Source organism: Theobroma cacao, chromosome 10 (genome assembly GCF_053813885.1).
Source record: "Theobroma cacao isolate CCN51 chromosome 10, ASM5381388v1, whole genome shotgun sequence".
In the NCBI taxonomy this organism is placed as follows: Eukaryota; Viridiplantae; Streptophyta; class Magnoliopsida; order Malvales; family Malvaceae; genus Theobroma; species Theobroma cacao.
In genome coordinates, this window is record NC_142648.1 from 765,443 (window position 1) to 783,795 (window position 18,353).

Here is an 18,353-nt window from a genome sequence, read left to right on the forward strand (position 1 = left end):
ACATTAAAACCATGTGGGTCAATTTCACCCACCAAACTAGTCGAAAGAACCCAACCAGACACAGCTCAATAACAGCACTCTGCCACACATTGATTTTGTTTGTAGAGACGAGGTTTCTTGGAATTTAAGGATTCGAGATGAAATTCAATGTATCCAAAAAATTAATTTTAAGTGAATTTTTTAATAAATGTTATTTTTAAAATAAATGCTGTCTCCATCACATCATTCCATATGTAAAAAAAAATTATGCAAATATTTTTAAAAATATAATAAAATTAACGTTTAATTTTATCTTATACTTTATGATTGTAAACAGATAAATACACCTGAAAATTTATAAAATTATTCGACTTTAGAATATATTTTCTGCATCAAGTAAGTTATAAAGAATTTAGACTCTTTTTGTAGTAAAATGAAAATTAAAATATTTATTTTAATTTTCAAAATATAATAATTTTCTTATTCTTGATTTTTTTTGTTATTATTTTATTTATTTTTGATACGTGAAAATGATTGATAACAAGTCTTATTTTTTGTATGTGAAAATTATTTGTTATAATTTTGAACTAATATAACTTTTTATATGAAAAGATATCTTTATTTTGATAATACACCAACAAGCTTTTTTGTTTTTTGTTTTTTTTTGTGTTTCTTGGTCTAGCCCATCTTGCTACAGTTTTACCCTAAAGAGGTTAGGACCAGGGGAATGGAAATGTATCCGAAACCAAAAGGGGAATTGTTTGCAACTAGATTACTGTGCAAAGGACAGGCAACAAGCAGCACATGTTTGGAAGTGGAGGAGAGAAGCCCTTAGCCTTTATGTTATCTAGTTTATTGGCTATAGTTTTATTTTATATCTCTCTTCTTATCTAGGACTTTCATTTTATATAGAAGAAGAAGCTTTGAAGCCTCAAACTTGTGCAAGTACTTGCATCTGGCTCTGGGGGCTTCAATGGCCAGTTGGGTTTTATCAGAATGTGGCCTGAGGCCCCTCCCTAGAATTGAAGTCTATCCTAAACCCAGAAATGCATTAGCTTTAAATAACAATAATTTTTTCAAGCTTAGAACTTTACCAGGTTCTAAAGCTAGTAACAGTTTTGGTTCTTCATTCAAGGTCTCGACTTGCTCTAGAGATGAAACCCGGAGGGTGCTGAATGTGAGTGCTCCATTGAAGGTGGCCACTACTAGTGAAGATGACAAGGATAAAGAGACAATTATTGGGGTTACTGGGATGGAGGATGATGGTGAGTTTAACCCAGGTGCACAACCTCCTTTTAAGTTGGCTGATATTAGAGCTGCTATACCAAAGCATTGTTGGGTTAAGGATCCATGGAGATCTATAAGCTATGTTGTAAGAGATGTTGTTGTGGTTTTTGGATTGGCGGCTGTTGCTGCTTACTTCAACAATTGGCTCGTTTGGCCTCTTTATTGGATTGCTCAGGGAACAATGTTCTGGGCTGTTTTTGTTCTCGGTCATGACTGGTGAGTCAGTTGCCCTCTAATTTCCAGAACTTAGTTGCGGTTTGGCTCAAAGCAAACTTCTAATTGGTTCCTTTCGTTTTCATTTCCGGTTTTCTCTGGTTTTCATCTGTGTCAGGATTTCTTACTGTTTTGCTTTTATTTTGAAGCTTTTCCATGAGATTTCATATTGCATTTGGACATTCACATCTATGTTTTTAATGTTTGTTTGGTTTTGTTTCTACAGTGGTCATGGTAGTTTCTCAAACAATCCAGCGTTGAACAGTGTGGTGGGTCATCTTCTTCATTCTTCAATCCTTGTTCCATACCATGGATGGTTAGTTCCTGGCAAACTCCCATTTGGACCAAACTGATTTCTTTCCCATGTATCAAATCATCAATTATTCCAAAAAAAAAAAGATTATATTCCCATGTATTTGAAGACATTTTTGCCATATGCAGATCCTGTTGCCAATTTTTGAGTAACAATTTTGATGGTGTATGCAGGAGAATTAGCCATAGAACTCATCATCAGAATCATGGACATGTTGAAAACGATGAATCATGGCATCCGGTAAAGTCTTTTAATTCTTACTCCAGGGGAGTGAATTATTAGTATTTTTTCATTTCAATGATAGCAGTTGCTTATATATACACCATTTGCTTTTGCAGTTGTCGGAGAAAATTTACAAGAGTATAGATAATGCAACCAGATTACTGAGGTTCACCTTGCCTTTCCCTATGCTTGCTTATCCTTTCTACCTGGTAAGCCATGCGATGCTTCACAGACTGAATTCTTTCATGAACCTATGATTTTTGCATTTACATTAATTTGTTCTGTAATGTGTCTTTCAATCACAGTGGGGTCGAAGTCCTGGAAAAAAGGGTTCTCATTTCCATCCAGACAGTGATTTGTTTGTCCCAAATGAAAGAAAAGATGTAATTACCTCCACGGTTTGTTGGACAGCAATGGTTGGGCTGCTTGCCTATTTATCTTTTGCAATGGGACCAATCCAATTGCTTAAGCTCTATGGGATTCCTTATTGGGTATGTTCAGTTCCTTTTCAATCTCAAAGTTGCAGAGTTTCTTCCAGTCTTTCTTTTCTGGTCCTAATTTATTCCCTTAATTCACATATAAACTGCAGATTTTTGTCATGTGGTTGGACTTAGTGACTTACCTACATCACCATGGCCATGAGGAGAAACTTCCATGGTACCGTGGAAAGGTATGAAGAATGTTTCTGCTAGACTTATTGCTTCATAGTCCATTCGAGCTACAGCGTAGCGAATCTATCTAGTTGGAAAATCCTGTTGAAATTTTTACCAGGCACTGTGTTTGTTGAACAGGAATGGAGTTATTTGAGAGGAGGGCTTACAACACTTGATCGTGACTACGGATGGATCAACAACATTCACCATGATATCGGAACCCATGTTATACATCATCTCTTCCCCCAAATCCCACACTACCACTTGATTGAAGCTGTGACTATCATCACTCTTTCCTGCATCAGTTTACTGACACAAAACATTCTAGTTTCCCCTACATTTCTTATCTGCTAAAAGATGATTCGTAAACTTGATTTGCAGACTGAGGCAGCAAGGCCAGTTCTCAGGGAACACTACCGGAAGCCAACGAAATCCGGCCCCATCCCGTTTCATTTATTCGGGATCCTTGTAAGAAGCATGAAACAGGATCACTATGTGAGTGACACTGGCGATGTTGTATACTATCAAACAGACCCTCAACTATATGGAACTAGCAAATCAGACTGAAGTCCTGAAGTATTTCAAGCTTTACCAAGGTGAAATCCTACAGATTCTCTCTGACCAAGTATTTAACTCCTGCGTTCCGACCATGATTCCAATATGTAATGCAGCATTTCATAGTCAACCAGCCCCTCGTTTTATTCTCTCTTTCCCAATTGAGAAGAGCCCGTGATGTTTTTTTTTCAGGCTGTGAGGTTTCATTCAGGCTCTTCTGTGTATGATGTGATAATACAAAAGAAATGCACAAATTCAATTGGGAATCTCTCTATGAGCAACATATATCGTCTGGGCAAAGTAGAGAAGACAATACATGTAAGTCTCTTTCGAGACTAGTAAGTCTCTTTCGAGACTATCTATAAAAATTTAAAGTATATATTTGAGGCACTTTAGGTTTATAATATTTACATACTATCACTTAACCATAGAATGATTAGCTCATTAACTGGTGGATGAAGCAGAGAAGATGATAGATAAAAATTATAGCCACACAAGTTGAACTGTATCAGAGTTATGGTCCTACATGACCAGTACAAGTGCAATCAGGTGGTGAGAAATATGTTGCTCTCCATCAATTTAAACAACAAATATAACCACAAAATGCCCATGTGCATGACAACACATACAACCACACAATGACCATGTGCATGTTCAAGGCAGGAGGATGATCATTAACGAAAGGTACAACAAATATGGACAGAAAGTAGAATTTCGATTGTCCACATCCATCACATTTTTATTCATCATTATAAATGCTAGTAAAACCAGTCATACTCTTTGAGGGTGGCTTGTCACAATTGCTTGTCTGTTGAATTGACAAGATGTCTACAATTACTTACAATTTCACCTTGTAGTTCAAGGTACATAATCGATAAATTATGCAGTGAATGTACATTAATGTAACTAATCCACATCTTGGCTGTTCAATTGCTATCGATGGATGGATAATCTCTCCCCTTCCACAGATCAATCAATATGGTATAGCACGTACTGCACTCATGAAAGAAAAAATTCGTGATTGATCTTTCTGAATACCATCTGAGGTGCAAATACCACTGCTTACATCAACTCCATGAGGTCTGAGAGTATTAATGGCCTCACAAACATTATCAGGGTTGATCCCCCCAGCTAAAAGCCAGCCATGTTTGCTTTTGATTGGGGGTAACTTAAACTGAGTCCAATTAAATCCTTTGCCACTGCAAGTATATGTCAGAATGTTGAATTTTATAACGGTTAATGTTAACATGAGAAGCAATAAATATAAATTTTAATAAAAAAATAAAAAGGAAAACAGATGAGCTACATGCTGAATTTAATGACAACAGTACAGCAGCCAGACTAAATTAAACCTTATTTTGTTCCTTAAGATCATTGCTAATAGTTGAACTGAATGCACCAGCTGGTCATACGTCAAGAAGTAAAATATAAGCAAACAAAGAAAAGTCAGGGCCCGGAATAGGTTGTGTGGCAGGAAAACAGATAGTATTTGATTCGGTTTTTCCATATTGGAGAGAATACAAAGTTTTTCCATATTGTACATGTGAATGCCAAATCAAGTTTTGGGCCAAAGCTTGGAAAAAATCAGTCTGGCAAAAGCATTTAACAACTCTACAAGGTGGTGCCTTCTTTCTTGCTATGCAGTAAGCTTATAAAACAAAGCCGAAGGAAAGAGGAACTTGAGTAATTACATATGTTATTCAATTCACAAAATCAATAGATTTAATGCTTAAGATTAAATTAGCACGACATAAAAGTGCACAAGCATTCAAATGCCACACTAATTAAACTAAATGAATAATAAGTTATTCACCTGCCACCCGCAGCACTATCCACAAGAATCCAGTCCACTAAAGAACAGTCTTCATCAGAAATTTGGTTTTGAAGGTCTCCATCTTGATTTGCATGAAGAACATATATAATTTTGTTTTCTTGCACTAACTTTGGAAAAGCTGCCCGAGACACATCTCCATGAAGCTACATAAGATTGAAACAACAAGATCAAGCAATTTATTATGGTACAAGGAAGGTAATCAATACTGAACAAATATAAATACCTGCACAAATTCAAGGTCCGCTGCATCCGAAGCTCTTAGAATTGTGTCTACATCATCATCCACAAAGACTCCAACAGGCTTTGCCCCAAATTCCCTTGCAACTTTTGATATTTCCTTTGCGACTGAAAGTGAAACTGAACGTTTTGACTTGGGCCAAAGAATCATCCCAATAAGTTTGGCACCAGCTTCCGCTGCCATTGCAGCATCTCTGGCTGATGTAATACCACACATTTTGACCAAAGCGTGATTCTTTTCATGCTCCCCATCAGTAGAGAAGACTTGGTTCAATTGCACAATGTTGCACCTAATTTTATTCTTTGGGAATGACCTAATTCTTACGAACGGCAATGTTCCTCCCCTTGACCCTGCTAAAATACAAACACCCTTGAGGAAAAAAGACACTAAGCATTCAAAGAATCATCCGAAATTAGAAGTTACCATCAATTTGCATTCTATGCAAGTTCAAAACTTTAGGCCGAAATTGACTTCCAGTAGTTAAACCTGTGTCAACAGTGAACATAACTGTCAAAATGTAGTCAAAAACATTTCATTCCAACAGAAATGAATAATAAAAGAGACAAAAGGATCACAATTTCAGTTGGTGTTTAACTAAAAATCAAGCTAAGATACAACACAAAGTACATTGCATTGCAATCAATGATATCAAAAAGAAACTTACGGAATACATTGGAAAATAAAATTTGCAAAACTGACATTGTTTTACAATCCCTCAGGACCACTTAAACATTCATACTCATGCAAAAATTAACCACTTTCTAATCCAAATACACCAACTTATAACTCTTATGGCAGAATCAAAACACAGTAGTCATTGCAACACAGAGTGCCAAACCTACCATAAAAGAATAAAAAGGAGAACTTTATATCAAAAGTGAAAAGATTTATTAAAATCCATCAAACCCAGAAGAGATTTTCTCTGGGGAATATTGACATATCTGTTTTCTGCATTAACCTTAATACAGAGAAACAAGGTGCAAAACGAGAACCTGAAAGCATCTTCTTTTCCCTGCTGTTTTCTCTTCTTTGTCTGAAACTGCTTTCTGGGTAGGTGAGAGATACAAGCAAGACTGTAAAAGACGATTTAAAAGGAAACAAATATCAGAGAAAATCGGAGAAAATCAGAGTTGCCGTTCTGTTCCTGTTGGTAGAAAACTCGAGTTTAACAGGAAGAACGAAAGATGTTAAAATGGGCTAATTGGGCCTCGAGCAGACCCATGAAAGCCCATCTGTTTGGCCCAGTAAGCCTGATTCAGACCCATTAAAAGCCCACATTCAAAGGATCTAATAAGAAAAAACTTTGGGTTAAATGGGCTAATGGGACAGAACAAGCTTATAAATGTTATTTCTTATTTTTGTTGTTTATCTTTTCTTTTCGAGATATCCCGAAATGAACTCCTTTTTCTTTTTGCCCACATATAATATTCTTATTTTTTTTCTATATTATAAATTTATTTTTCATAATTCTTTTATTTTTTCAGTTTAAAAAGCATCAAATATCTATATTATAAAAAAATGGTAAATTTCAATATAAAATACGTTAAAATCAAAACTTTTATCTTAAATTTCCGAAATAATAAAAGAAAGATTAACGGGGTATGAACAATTCTTTACAAAAAGAATTAAGTTATCAAGTTTTATTCCCTCAAAAAGATAATATTACAAAGTGGGTATGAACAAGTATAACCACCAATAATCAAAAGCATCATTGCCTTAATTCCCCTTCCTTTTTGCTTTGCAACGTGGAAGTGGGAATCTCACCTCCCCAAACCCACCACAATAGCAGATATTTGCAGACAAGAAAGAGGAAAGAAAATGCAGGGACACTTCCCCTCCCCTTCGTGCTTGTACTAAACAAAGAAAACTTGAGCAAATGAGAGGAACTTGTTCCATATCCAACGTATTGTAAACGATTGGTTGAGAATTCAGCTCATGGGCGGCTCTCCATTGACTCCAAAACAAGCCAAAAGAAGAACAAGGGTGGGACCCCTCCAACAGGCATCTGTTTTGTTCTTTTTTTAATATTGGGAGGCTGAATTTAATCTTATCCCTGGCAAAACAGAAAAGGGTTTGGGCCTCCCTTGGGGATAAAGAAGGGGCAACTTGGTTGATATGGGCATTGGGACAATGGCATGGTCAGCTTGAACTTGATAACTAGCATTTTAGTAGTTTGATGAATTCAACAAAGAGATTATTTTAAATACCCTTTTGTCCTATTTGATTTATCTCACTTTCTCATCTCTAAGCACCCTTTTATCTATGATTTGTTTTTGCATAAATTCTTAACCTTAAATGAATAATTAATCTCTGTAAAATTTAATATTAATTAATATTTTTTTATTTATCACGTGACATGACGTAATTGATATAATGGAATGACGATGATTTATTTTTTGTAAAGTTAAGAATTTGATTGGGTACTAAAACGATGAAAAGTGATGAACCTAAAATGATAAACCAATGGAAATGAAACAAATGAATAACACAATGAAACTTTGAATTGGATTTAGCATTGTTCTTGAAAAAGATACTGGTAATAACCATGTTAGTGGATAGTTTCAAGTATCAACACTACCCACTAGGACTTGAAATAATTGGCCAAATGTTCTAGTTGTATTACTCTTAAAAGTATGGATGATCAGATACTAATCCCCTTGCTTGATGTAGTCTAGTAATGGTGTTGGAGTGGATTTGGTTTCCATGAACCAACAATGGAAGGTTTGAGCTCTGGTTCGGCTTTAAAAGGAAATTCGAAACAAGCTGCCATGTTCAATCTTTGAGAGCTTGCAAAGATTGTTTCCTAAAAGGGAAACACATAATCACATGCTGGAGATTTAACAGAAGAAAAATTTAAGTATCAATACACAATAAATGTATCACATCAAAGACAAATTACAACGAGTCATTGAATGCAGTACATGTTGGAAGATCAGAGAAAATAGGAAACTTGATACTTTTCTCTGTCATTGATCCCCACAGCTTCTCTTTACTAGAAACATAGAAAACAATCCCAGAAGGGAAAAGAAAAAGAATTAAGAATATGAAATAAATCAATAAATCTCTCTTTGTTGCTTGGACCTTCTTTTCTCCTAATTCTAACATGAGCAGTGACTTAAAATCTTCCTGCCCAAATACGTTTTGCTTCTTTCTTGATTGGTCTGAAGATATATTACCTTTCACCTTCTACCACCAACTACAGCTCTATTAGCTACTATTAAGAATCGAAGAATATCCAATAAGTTAGAATAAAGCCATGAGCAAACGGATCTTTTCTTATGCCACCATCTGCTCCTGTTCTATGTACATTTGCTCCACCCATGGTGGAAGTGTTTCTCGAACACCTTTACCAAGACCACTGTATCGCTGCTGCCGCTGCTGCAACCCACCTCCCACAGGAGTAACATCTTTCACAAGGGTATTAACCCAAGAAACATCTGGCTCATCAAAGTTGGACGGCATCATGTCTATTGATGCTGTTGTAGCAGGGTTGTTGTTCCGGAACCCAAAGGAAGCAGACTTCCTAAGCTTGTTCAGCTCATCTCCTTGAATGCCCCAATCCAATTTCCCATCAGGGGAGCTCCAATCAGAAATATTTGAAGACATCATAGTTGCGGAATTAGCAGGTGCAGTAAGTCCAGCACGAGTGGTCAATGCTCCACGGTCTACAAAACTCTGGCTCCGTTTTGCAAACGCAGAAGACCTCGAATTCATTACTGCCGCTGCCACCGCAGCAGCTGAGTCAAACCCAAAGGCTGAGGGCTTCCTCACCGGAGAGGATGAAACGTTTGTTGGGTAGCTTGCACGGAGTTGGTGCAAGTTTTGGCGAATTTGAAGCCCGGTTGGAGATTGCAACTGGGATGGTGTAGCAGAATTTACTGACAGTCCCTTCAATGGAGACAGCAGGGAAGGATCGAGGGATCCAAAAGCATCATCAAGGTTAGTAGGCTTCAAATCCCCAAGCCGACTGTATTCCTTACTCCAGCATGATGGGGAGGAGAGGCTAGATATCTCATCCATCAACTGTTGCTGCTGCAATTGGCTAGCATGGTTTTCTAGCCCAAGTAATTCCATTTCCAAATCCAAATCTCTGGCACTGAAAGCAGTCTTCAAGCGGCTACCTGGTAGCTGCAAGACAGGTGGGGTGAGGTTGATTTTGTTCTGCCACAAGCCTCCAGCCTTTGGAGAGGAGGAGGCAGCCAAAGGAGACATGGGCGGTGTCGAAGTGGAAGGCAATGGCAAGGATGATGAACCAAGTGCTAGAGGGCTCAAAGTTGCCATGTCCACTGCATTGACCGCGGCAGACCTTGGTGATGGCATGGCTGAACCTGTGGAAGCATACACAGGGCGCAATTCTTCAGGTTTGTGAGCAAAGAAACAGACTTTGCGCGTGCAGCCGATCTCATCTTTGCACAGCCTAGTCCGGTACTGGGCAGGATGAAGCCAGGATTCAAACACACCATGGGCATATTCACAAGCATCACCCTTAGGGCATGCCCCCTTTCGGAACTCTGGGCAGGGCACACAGCTATAAGGGTACTTCCTTGGGTCTCTCCTCCTTGCATTCTCACCAGGATGAACAAAAGGGCACTCAGTCCAATCATGGGAGTATGCCCTAGAGCAAGGCTTCACCTTAAAGGTATACATCCTGAACTCATCAGTTCCATATACCCCGTTGTTTATATCAGGCAGTGATACATCAACAGGATATTCTTTCTTCTCAGGCCCTTCTTTCAACAACTGAGGCAGAACTATCTGTTCAGACTCTTCTTCTTCCGGGTTAAGAACATGATCACTAACACCAACGATATTATCACCTTTCAGTAACAACTCAATCACCTTCCTTCTGGAAGTACTCAAAGACTTCAAAGCTGGCACAATCAGATCAACAGGTTTGTTCCCATTAGCATCGACACAATTAGCATCAGCAGATGCATCAAGCAAGAGCTTGACAATCTTTGCGGAAGAATTTGCACCACCAGCAATAGCACAATGAAGGGCAGTGACCCCATCAGTACCACAAGCTCTATTCACATCAATCTTGCCACTCCCGATGATGTATTTCAAAACGTCAACGCTACCAAACATGGCAGCGATTGTCAGGGGTGTCCTCTCCTCAAACCCCATCTTTCTTGACCCTATTCTTCTACCATACCAGAAGCTTGCCTCGCCAAGATCCAAACCTTTCTCTTCTACTTCACTTTTGAAAGCTACCAGATCATCAGAGGCAGCCAATTCAAGCAAAACAGAACATTTACACAAAGCAGCACCAGCTTTAGGCTCATGCAATTCACCTTCCATGATGATACTTGAGGGAACAAGTTCACTCTTTGAACCACTGCACATCCCCCAACAAGCCCTGCATAATCAACACAGCAACAAGAATTCAGTTTTCTCACTCCATATAAAAAATTCAATTAAGAACAAAACATTCAAAGGAAAAAGAAACAAAGATTCATTTCCTAGGAGCTGATAGCAAAACAACCCAACTCCAAAACTGAAAATCTAAACAAAAACTAATTACACTAAAAACTAAATTTAGAAAATTCTGTTACATACACCTCAATTCCAAAAAAGTGCATAAATTTAAATATAACATACAGAAACAGAAGCTATGTTCTAAACCAAAGACTTGGTCTTTATTAAGACTTCTTCCTCTCAAAATTTCTAAGCAGGAAGTAAAACCCAAAGACCCAAAATTTCACAACTTTTGACCCAAAAACCAGAAACCCAACAAAAAGAAAAAGAAAATAAAAAATGAAAACTAGAGCAAGCAAACACCAAGTTCAAGTCCTTTTACCTATAAGCAGTCTCTGATGAAGAAAACAGAGAGAAAAGAAGATAAAAGGTTGTTCTTTGAAACCTGGGGAGGAGAGTTTGGGTATGGAGAGCAATTGTTTGAGGTGAAAGGGGAGCAAGTTGATGGCTTTTTAAGTATGGGCGTTCCGGTTTTGGAGAGGAAGAAGGGAGGAAAGTGTGACTTTTCTTCCCCTCTCTTTCTGTTTTGGTCAAAGTCAAAACTTCAAAGGCAAGGCTTTAACTCCTCTCTGATCAGAGAAAGAGAGAGGAGGGAGAGAGGGTCCCTTTCTTGGTTCTTGCTTACTAACAAGTAAGAACAAATGAAACTGAAATTTGTAATGAAATGCAAATGCAAATGGAAGCCATATCATCAAGTTTGAAACTCCATACTGGTCGGCCATCACGTGTGCGTCAGAGGCTTTGGCTTTTAGCTCACGCGCTTTAAACTATCTCTCCCATATCTCTCTCTCTCTCTTTTTTTTTTTTCTACTGTCGTGTTGTTGCTTGTCATGCTCTTTGACACACAAAATATATAGATATAAAGAAAACAAATTAGTAATATTATACACCATTTGATTTTAATCATTATATATTTTTTAATTTTCGAATTTTAAAGAATCTACTTAACTTGAATAATGAAATTTCATCCTAAGATTGTAAAGACAAAATCTTACGATATAATCAAGAAATCAAGGCTCGTTGGATTTTAATAATAAAAAAAATTAATTTTTTAAAATAACGATAAGTTTCACTTTCTTGATAATCTTTTAAAACAATAAGAGAAAGAACGACAAATTAAAATCCAATTTTATCATCAAACATTGAATAAGGAATTTTGATCATAAGATTATAAAGATTATTTTTTTTAATAAAAAGTTATAATTATATAATTCGATGTAAAAAAAATTAACTCTATGTATGTAGCTTAGATAAGAAAAATTTTTAAATTCCGGGTATATAAGATTTATAAGCATTAGTTTATTATATTAATAAAAAAATCAAAGACTTTTCGTGTTTTAAGGATAAAAGAATTTTTGATTATTTTTTATAAAATATTAATAAGTAAGCTTCGTATCCCTTTGATAAAAGCAAAAAGCAAATAATTTAGACAATTTTCTTGCTTTTCTAAACCCGAATAATGATGATATATAAAAACAAATTAAGAAACAATTTAGTCAAGCTTCACCCTCCTTTCATATTCTTCTAGAATAAATTGACAAAGGAACCCATTGAAACCATTAAATTAGCTCACTTTAATACATAGAAAATAAAATCATAAAGCTAAAAAGGACAATAAAAATGTCAAAATAATAATAATAGCAATAATTCAAAGAGAAGTGAGAAGCACTCGCCGGGGGGTGCGAGTAGGTCAGAAATGGAATATATCCGCACAAGTGGGTTGGGGTGGTGGACCAAAAGGCTAGGACGAGTGAGAGAGAGACTCCAAGCTGTAACCAAGTCAGTGTGAGCCTCCCTTTTACGCGTTTCCCTTCCATTTAGGTGGGTGACAGGATATGCCCCTGACTCAGCCTTCCACTTCCACTGTTTGGACACACCCACCTTTTTTCTTCTCTCTCACCATTAACCAGTATTTATTTATTTTTTAAATTATTATCTAATCAAATATCATAGTCTTGTTAATAAATATTATCATAGAGTTTAAATCAAATTCGTTCTGATATCACTTTATTATGAGGTCATTGCTTAATTTAAATAAGATTTATTTTAATATTATTTTATTTTAAAATTATTTTTTAATTAAAAAAAATTAACTTGATAAGACATGATCTCATATTTACTAATAAAGTATATAATTTCCAACACTTATATAAGTTTTTTGAGATCTTTTAATTGTTTCACGTGAAATTAAAATATTTTATTTATTTCTTTTTAAGCACTTAATGTGACATTATTTAAATATTTTATACTGACAATATATCAAATATAAATTAATACTTATTAATATTACTTTAACTTATAAGCATCCAGTTATCGTATTTTTTTTATTACAATTGGGTTGTTAATTTAATAATTTATTGATGTTTGATTTTTCTTCTATGGCACAACTAAAATGCTGACTCTTTGGCCAAAGGGCTTTGACTTTAAAAGAATTTTTCTTTCATGTGACTACACAGGTTTTCAGGTTTTCTTGGATCATGTTACTGTTTAGATTCCAAAGCATGAGCTTGCAAAAATTATTATTATTATTATTATTATCATATGGTAGATATGATGATTGAGATCAAATATTTTTGGGGCAGCCATGGGAGATTGATTGTTTGACTCTAATTCCTAATGTTTTCCATTGATAATACTGAAAAACTATATATTTTTAGATATATCGACGTTTCGAAAATAAAATCGAAAATCATAAATTACAATATTTTCAAAAGAAAATAATAACTTCTAAATCAAATATGAGTCGTTACGATATTATAACGAGTAATTTTGAATTATCGATTAAAAAGATATTGAATTATGGGTCAAAAGATTGAGATTCATAATGAACCTTAAATTAGGTTTACATGGTTTATAGAGGCTTCCTTTTAGAAAGAATGAAAAGAAGAAGACGACAGATGATAGCAGTCAAGCATGAATTAGGGGGTGTTTGGTATCCTAATCCAATTTTAAAACAATTAGTTGTCATTGAAAGACAGGTCATGGAGCAGTCTAAGCTGTACCTAAAGCAAAACAAGATTTGATTATAGCCGTCTAGAATGATTTTTTAGGTTGCCTTCCCTATCTTTTTCTGTTATCTCAAATTAAATACTGTACCCAGCATTCTTTAATTGCATAGAATCATTGGATTATCATAAGAATTTGTTTGCTCAATTAAATTTCATGTCTTCGAAAGAGAAATTAGATGCTTTGTTATTAGAGTTTGAAATGTTTCAATTCGAATGTTTGTATCGATTTATATATGATTGATACATGTGAATATTTAAAATGTTCGATCCGAACGTCTATATCGGATTATATATTTTAAAACAAACAAATATATATTAAAAATGGGTTAATAGTTTTGCACAAAATCAAAGGTCTAGTCAATATATAGAATTTAATTACGTGGGACAGCTTGGAAAATAAGGCTTGGAAAAATTGGTTCAATTCTTTTAAGGGTACAACTCATCATTGAGTCTTTTTGTCTAATAAATTTAGTTTTGATTTTTTTTCAATGTGATGGCATTACATGTGAAATGATTAATTTCTCCTTTTTCATATAGAAAATTCCCAAATCCAAAAGGGAACCCTTTTTGTAGAAAAAAATAGAGAAAAATTCACTAGAATTCTTAAGCATAATTCCAGGCTGAGATTGGGCCTAGCCTGGACTAAGATCTTTGGGCTGATCCTGACCTTCAACTTCTGGTAAACCCACCCTGAGCCTGATTTGGTTCAGTCCATTTCGTGTTCGGGCCTCCAACCCATTGTCACTCTTGCAATACTAGGAGAAAAATAATCAATCACATCACATAATTACTCTTGAAAACAAAGGTGTAGGGATGGCTTTTAACCACATATCTGACCAGATTATATAAAGTATGAATACTCTATATTCAGATTTGATATGAGTTCGGATAGTAAGTTTACAAAGATTACATTATTAAGACATTTTTATTTTATTTTGAATTTGATCTATCAACTTAAACTTTTAGGTATATCGATTAATCATCATATTATCATGAATCAAGCTGTATTGCTGCACTTTCAACTTGTCACTTGTTAATAATTTATATTTTCTGTTCATGTGTTTCGGTTATTCAGGATCAATCAAATATGAGGTTGTCTTAGGTTTCAATTCATTGTCAATTGAAGTTGGATCATCTAGTTCGATAACTAAAAGGTACCCTCTTCAATCTCTCTTAGATAAAAATGTTACCGACTTACACTATTTCGATATATTTGATTTATGATTTTACAAGAAAAGATATTTGAACTCAACTTTATATATATATATATTTATCATTGAATCAAATCTGTATAAGTGTACAGACTGAGCTCACTAGGTCTAAATCCATCATCTATGTTGCCCAAATACTCTTTTTCGTATATCATAATTGCAAAGTGGCAGGCAAAGCACGAGAGCTTGTCCATCTTATCCTAATATTTAGACTAAAATTGCCTATCATTTGATTTGATTTAGTCTTTTCATCAAACAAAATTGTCCAATAATTGTAAACAGTTTTAACACGTGCAATAAGACGTATCCAACTGGATTTCGTCTTGGTTAAATTTCCACTTGAAGAAAATTTTTGTGTCTGTCGTCCAGCAGGAACAAATTTCATTCTCAAGCTAATGTATTTGTCAAACGGTGTCGACAACGATAACTATAATGAAAACCAAAGAGCAACTTGTCTGTATTTGTTAGGTTAAGTTCATCAAGTTGTCATCTACACTCACAAAAAATGAAAAGAAAATAATAATAATAATAATAAACAAAAACCCCACACACATTTGTCATTGTCACAAGAGAAAATGATATCATACACATTTTGTACCAAATCGTACGTGTGACATTTGAATCATATAAATAAATAATTAATTTCATTATAATGTGTATTATTAAAAAAAAATTAATATATATATCATGCACGAAAAGATGCGTGTGTTTTGAATATCGTGAGATATTATTTGAATTATACATATTAAACGAGTAAGAGTCAAATTTTGTATTATTATATATAGATTTTTATGATGCTGCATGCATTTGACTTCGACATGACTTAAAATAATAAATTAAACTTAAGAAATTAGAGATATCAATTACGTTTACCGACATTTTTGAATATAAGATATGTAAGTTAAGAACAATAACATTGTTAGTCTTGAACTTATCATCTATTCATGAGATGAAGATGAAGTCCTTGAATTCATCATGAATTCCCATGATTGTGTTTCCAATAATTTAATTGTTCACGAGGTAAGATTAGTCCCCATTTGTCAATCACAAGTCAATATTTCTAGAAGTTTTACTCATGGAAAACCCATATTGGCAACTTAATTTTTATGTTCTTTCCAGGATAAAACTAGCTATGGCTATATTGCTTGTAAATTTTAGAAGGGAAAAGAAGAATGATGTAGCTATGAAATCATGGATGAGCTAGTTGAAGTTACACTTTCAGAATAGAGCCATGACCCCATGACTAGATTGATTGGCTTGAACAATTTCAAGTTGGCATCTTTGAAGATCTCTATGGAGGAGAATCTTAAACTAACCAAATTTATATCTAATCAAAATTTAATTATATCAAACAAACGATTAGATCCTTTAATTAGAGTATTATTATCACTTTATATATGTCAAGTTCAATGATATGATATGATAATTTGATAATGTTTAAGGAAAAAGGAAAATGTATTATTATTAACCCATGCATTCTTTAACTAAAATCAACTATTTTTCTTTTCTTTTTTATTATTTTCATAGATATAATAAAGCAAGGGTTAGACATATTACAATTAAAATTAATGTGGGTGTGTAATAGCATTAAATTTGAACTCAAATAGTTTTTTTTAATATAAAAATCTACTTAATTTAAAAATATATGTGTTGTAACGTGTAAATCTAAGAATCCGACCATTTCAACTTGCTTGGCGACTATATGTATAACGAAAATGTAAACCCTTTCATCTTATCTTATAAATTAACATACGAAATTTTCAAATTTGAGTTTCAAAATCGAATTATTAGTATATTTTTTTTAGAACACCTTTATTCTTTCTTTACTAATTCCACTTGAACTATGTGTAGAGACAGCATCCTTTGTCAATGCTATTTGATTAGATGGGATATTAAAAATTTTTCTTTTGCACGTTGCGTGGCTTTGAGTGGCTGAGGCAGGCGAAACAAATTAAGTGCAATGCATTTGGCCTCTCTGCTTCTGAGAATAATCTTTTAAGTAACCTGCAAAGCTGACTTCACGTGCCAAAATTATTTCAATTATATACCCTGCATGACAATTGACAATGATATATAACTACTAATATCCAATTCCTAGCTAGTTAATTAATGTGGTTGGTTGGTGCATTATATATATATATATATATATATATGTATGTATGTATGTATATATATATATTGGTATCAAAATATATTTCATTCATGATGAAATTTGGAGACAGTCACACTTGATATTGAGTAATTATTTGTTTAATTAACCAAAACATATAAAACGTTTAAGCTTTTATATATGTTGGGGTAGATGTGTGATATAGACTACACGGGAGGAGTGGTTTTCTCTTATTTCGTAAATGATAAATCTGTCCATTTTAGTATTTAAATATAAAATCTTTAAATTAATATCTTAAATTCTAAAAGTTAAGGCGTCTCTCCCGGAAAAAAACCCGAACTTTTTCCTTTTTGGATAATTGAAAGCAGAGCTTTTATATATCATTGGATCACAGCCTCATTGACTATAGCACAGAATTAAAGATTTTATGATGTGGTGATGAATTACCACTGCTGTTTCGTTAGATATGGAGGGTGGTGGCTTGAATTTAATTGGAAAGTGTTGTCAACTTTCACATGTGGTGTGTGGTTTGATGAGTAAAGCTTTGAACAAGGCATAGGTTCATCGAATCCTTCAGGGTTTTTTTTGACATTAGAAAGCTAACCACACTACCACCCTTGAATGAGCCCAAGCTGTTCTCTTTGCATGCAAAGGTAAGCTTTGAAACAATGCATGTTAGATGTGATGAGAAAGTTCTGTCTTGAGTGGGAAACAAAAATAAGCACAACTGTTTTATTCAACAAGAAGTGCTTTGTCAATTGTTTGTTATGTAATTATACATATGATTTGCTCTTCTAATTTGTTTTAAATTTATTAATTATATTAATTTTTTGATCGATAAAAAGATCTGTCTGCACCCAAACAGATGATCATCTTTTACTATTCGTACATGTGTGAGAACAAGAAGTGGATGAGCTAAACCATGGTCCCACCATCAGCTTCTCCATATGTACTCTTTCATAAATCATAATTAAGCAAGAATGCAAGATGGTGAGGTAGCTAGTGATCTCTTTCAAAGGTTAAATATAAATTAGGATAAGGAAAGGAGATCCTTTCTGATTATAGAAACATGCTATATATAGAAAATACCATGATGCTTTTGGCTTTGCCATATCTTATTGAAGAAAGTGTTTAAGAGGGTGAAAAGCCAGTTGTTTGAGAATATCCCCCATGTCTACTATTAGACTAGCAAATTTCTATAAGATTATGAAGCTTGTACTCTTGCAATTGAACTGGAAAAGACCCTTTCTTT

The 18,353-nt window shown here is 34.6% G+C and overlaps 3 protein-coding genes across 6 annotated transcripts; 1 reads left to right on the top strand and 2 right to left on the bottom strand.

Moving 5' to 3' along the window:
* Positions 1–653: 653 nt before the first annotated feature.
* On the top strand, positions 654–3,490 carry LOC18585841 (omega-3 fatty acid desaturase, chloroplastic-like). Of its 3 annotated transcripts, XM_007008884.3 has the most exons (9): positions 662–1,482; positions 1,706–1,795; positions 1,966–2,032; positions 2,131–2,223; positions 2,320–2,505; positions 2,604–2,684; positions 2,806–2,943; positions 3,049–3,263; positions 3,415–3,490. In XM_007008884.3, exons 1-8 carry the CDS (start codon positions 953–955, stop codon positions 3,232–3,234), a joined length of 1,371 nt encoding a protein of 456 aa, XP_007008946.3. In that variant the 5' UTR covers positions 662–952; the 3' UTR covers positions 3,235–3,263; positions 3,415–3,490. The 3 variants fall into 3 exon arrangements, with proteins under 3 accessions (XP_017984872.2, XP_007008947.3, XP_007008946.3); XM_018129383.2 differs by having other exon boundaries at positions 654–1,482; positions 2,806–2,892; positions 3,049–3,490; XM_007008885.3 differs by having other exon boundaries at positions 661–1,482; positions 3,049–3,490.
* Positions 3,491–3,934: 444 nt separating this feature from the next.
* LOC18585842 (N-(5'-phosphoribosyl)anthranilate isomerase 1, chloroplastic) lies at positions 3,935–6,667 on the bottom strand. Of its 2 annotated transcripts, none has more exons than XM_007008888.3 (5): positions 6,287–6,667; positions 5,718–5,780; positions 5,280–5,644; positions 5,036–5,199; positions 3,935–4,421 (listed from the first exon to the last, which is right to left on the bottom strand). In XM_007008888.3, exons 1-5 carry the CDS (start codon positions 6,294–6,296, stop codon positions 4,196–4,198), a joined length of 828 nt encoding a protein of 275 aa, XP_007008950.3. In that variant the 5' UTR covers positions 6,297–6,667; the 3' UTR covers positions 3,935–4,195. The 2 variants fall into 2 exon arrangements, with proteins under 2 accessions (XP_007008950.3, XP_007008949.3); XM_007008887.3 differs by having other exon boundaries at positions 5,280–5,647.
* A 1,470-nt stretch (positions 6,668–8,137) lies between these two features.
* LOC18585843 (zinc finger CCCH domain-containing protein 29) lies at positions 8,138–11,291 on the bottom strand. The gene is made up of 2 exons (XM_018129311.2): positions 11,095–11,291; positions 8,138–10,653 (listed from the first exon to the last, which is right to left on the bottom strand). The coding sequence occupies exon 2, from the start codon at positions 10,638–10,640 to the stop codon at positions 8,571–8,573; it is 2,070 nt and encodes a 689-aa protein (XP_017984800.2). The 5' UTR covers positions 10,641–10,653; positions 11,095–11,291; the 3' UTR covers positions 8,138–8,570.
* Positions 11,292–18,353: the final 7,062 nt, after the last annotated feature.